Source organism: Cervus elaphus, chromosome 1 (genome assembly GCF_910594005.1).
Source record: "Cervus elaphus chromosome 1, mCerEla1.1, whole genome shotgun sequence".
In the NCBI taxonomy this organism is placed as follows: Eukaryota; Metazoa; Chordata; class Mammalia; order Artiodactyla; family Cervidae; genus Cervus; species Cervus elaphus.
The window spans coordinates 7,209,432-7,212,385 of NC_057815.1; the positions used below are offsets into that span (position 1 = coordinate 7,209,432).

Consider the following 2,954-nt stretch of genomic DNA (forward strand, 5'->3'; position numbering starts at 1 on the left):
TGGAGCCGCCCTTTCCTGTTCTGCTGGGAGGCGCGTTGCTGCCCTCTGGTGGCCGGCAGGCAAGGCGTGTTCCGGGGGTTAGGGGGTCCACCTTGTCCCTGGAATAGCAGCTTTGAGTTCTCAGGTTAATCAGTGTCTTTTCACTGTCCCTGGAACAAAACAAGCTTGTCCTTGATCTGGAGCCTTGGCCCTTGCTTCTACTTGTCCTCAGAACGCTCTTCTTCCAGTTCAGCAGCCCTTTTCTCATTCTCCAGCCTTTGGGCCAATGTCACTTCCCCAGGGAAGCCCTCCTGGGCTACTTTGTCTGAAACATCTGAAACAGCACATAACCCCACCCTCTGTCCTTCTCTCTCCCGTTACCTTGCTTGGTTCAAGAGCTTACCTGCTAATTGAAAACATCTGGTTAAATTCTGGGTTTACTGCCTCCCTCCCTCTCCAGAACGTCGGACCCAGGAGAGCAAGGTCTTTGTTACACGCATCCCTGGACCTCAAGCCATCACACATAGTAGATACACAAAAGGACTTGTTGAAGGAATGGCCAGTGTGTCTCCACAAGAGCGCCTGGGACTGAAGCCGAGCTTCTGGTCCTGAGGAGCTACGGGATGTGGGCAGGGCATGTGCCAACCTCGTGTGGCAGACAACCAGCTGAGGCAGCAGCCTGAGCACCAGCAAGGAGACATGCGCGGTCCCGGGGGTCTTCCTGCCTTCCCTCTGCCCTGCGCTCTGGGGGGGACAGACAGACGGTGTCCCAGGCCTGAACAGCTGCTGCCAGGGGGTGAGGGGGACCGCCTCCCCGGCCCTGGTTGCAGGGACCCTGGTCCACAGCTGTGCGGCGGCTCTAAGGGGGTGGGGTGCGGTGGGCGCGCTGAGGAAGGCGCCCGTTGCCTCCGGACGCAGCCGCCTGCGTGCAGGGATGCGCCTTCCAGAGCAGGAGGTGTCCGGGGAGGGCGCAGGGCAGGAAAGCCGGGGCCAGCGAGGGGCCGTGACTCCTCTGGGACGTCCCCGTTCCGCCCTGACTACTGCACTTAGCCCGAGGCGGAGCTGGTCTGGAGCCCGCGCGGAGGCGAGGGCTGCTGCCAGCCTAGGAGCCTGGCTGCCGTCTGAGCGCGGGCGGCCGGCGGGGCTGAGCTCTGTCCGTGGGCGCGCAGAGCCGGGGTCCGGACGGTCAGCAGCATCTGCTCTTGGGCTGGTCTTCCGGTGAGAGCTTGATGGAGTCTGTGAGGTAACTCTCTAAGATGCTTCGATACCTTGACAGAGCCCGACTGGCCAGCATCTCGAAGGCTTGTACCACGTTGATGTCATTCTTGGCACTGACTTCAAAATAGGGAATATCCTTCTCTTTACACCAGCCTTGGGCTACCTCTTGCGGAACCTGCCGGTCTGCCAGATCGATCTTGTTCCCGAGCACCACCATGGGGTAGGACTGCTGCATTGGAATGGTTTTGGCCAGAACATCACCCCTCCAGGTTTCCAGGGCTTCAAAGGACTCCAGGTCAGTGACATCAAAAGCCAGGACACAGCCATCAGAGCCTTTGTAGAATGTAGACACCATGGAGCGGAATCGCTCCTGGCCGCCTGTGTCCCAGATCTGTAGCTTCAAGGTTGTGTCATCCAGTATGATAATCTTGGAGAGGATGCTGGCCCCCAGTGTGGTCTGATAGTCTTCGTAAAACGTCTTATGCACATATCGGTGGAGGAGGGAGGTCTTTCCAACACCCAGGGCTCCAATGATGATGAGCTTGAGGTCCACCTTCTTCCGAGGATTCATGGAGGGGCTTCAGAATCTCTGGTGTTGCTGGAACAGACAAGAGCCAGGAAAAGCTTCCAGAGCCTTTTCAGCCTCCGATGGCAGGTGGGGGGTTTTCTCTGAGTCTGGGGGGCTCCTCTTAGAACAGCAGTCTCAGCTAGATCAGAGGAAAAAGGCTTTGGGAGCAAACTTGTTGAGGCCAAGTCACTTCCTTCTGAGTTTTCCTCCTCTCTCTTTATGCACAAACTTGGGAAAGTTGCAAAAGAGGCTGGGCCGGTGTGACCTCAGCCGTGTGGGTGGAGTGGGTGGGGAGGATGGAAAGCTGGGCTCCCAGCAGACTCCACATTAAAGTTTTTAAATAGTGAAGCATACCAGAGTTTTTAATAACAGAATTTGATTCAGCAAATATTATCTGATCCTTTGCTACATGTTTCCTCAGTACATTTTAAAAATCTGTGTGAAATTCAAGTGCTGTTTTCCACCTGATATCTACTAGCTTGCATGGGACTTGTTAAGTTACTTGGGGGATCCTAGTTTTGTCTATTAGCATGCATTCTTGTTATTATCGTGCATCCCATGGTTGTTTCCTTATTGCTTCAGCAAGAATTACATTCAGTTGTTCAGTTTCTAAATGACCTAATTAGCAGCAGTTTTTCCATTTTTTTTCTTTAGAATTCTCTTAGTCTACAGTTGGACTCCCTCTCTATTACTCTCTTTTCCTCCCTGAGTTTTACTCAACATTCTGCTAATGAGTTCACATTCCACTCTTGTCCCTCCATGGATTGTTGCCCATGCGTTTGGAGACTTCCTTGCCTTAATTATTGGGGGAAAAATCTCTTCTTGGTCTTTCCTTGCTAGACATTGCTGGCTCTGAGTTTCTAGCTCTTACCTCTGATGTGTCTTTGTTTTTCACATAAAGAGAGATCATAAAGCAGAGAGAAGCCCTGAAGACCATATAATTTTATGGATGATCAAACTTTGGCCAGAGAGCCAAGTGACTTATTCAAAGAACTACAGTTAGTGGCAGAATCAGGGCCAGAATCCATATCTCCAAACTAAGAAGTTCTGGTTTCACTATAGTAATGAATTCACTCTCAGACCACATCAAACTAATGCAGGTAGGCTAACTGATACTTGATCAACCCGTTCTATTTACAATTAATTAATAAATTTTCATTATATCTCATTTAGATTCTCAGTCTTGAAC

General features: G+C 51.9%; 1 protein-coding gene across 1 annotated transcript; it reads right to left on the reverse strand.

Annotated features, from left to right (window-relative positions):
• Positions 1-1,081: 1,081 nt before the first annotated feature.
• Positions 1,082-2,041, reverse strand: LOC122696403 (ras-related protein Rab-7b-like). The gene has a single exon (XM_043910106.1). The coding sequence runs from the start codon at positions 1,766-1,768 to the stop codon at positions 1,166-1,168; it is 603 nt and encodes a 200-aa protein (XP_043766041.1). The 5' UTR covers positions 1,769-2,041; the 3' UTR covers positions 1,082-1,165.
• Positions 2,042-2,954: the final 913 nt, after the last annotated feature.

Bases quoted from the DNA above. Each gene is read 5' to 3' on its own strand.
- LOC122696403 (XM_043910106.1), bottom strand. From the start codon at position 1,768: ATGAATCCTCGGAAGAAGGTGGACCTCAAGCTCATCATCATTGGAGCC.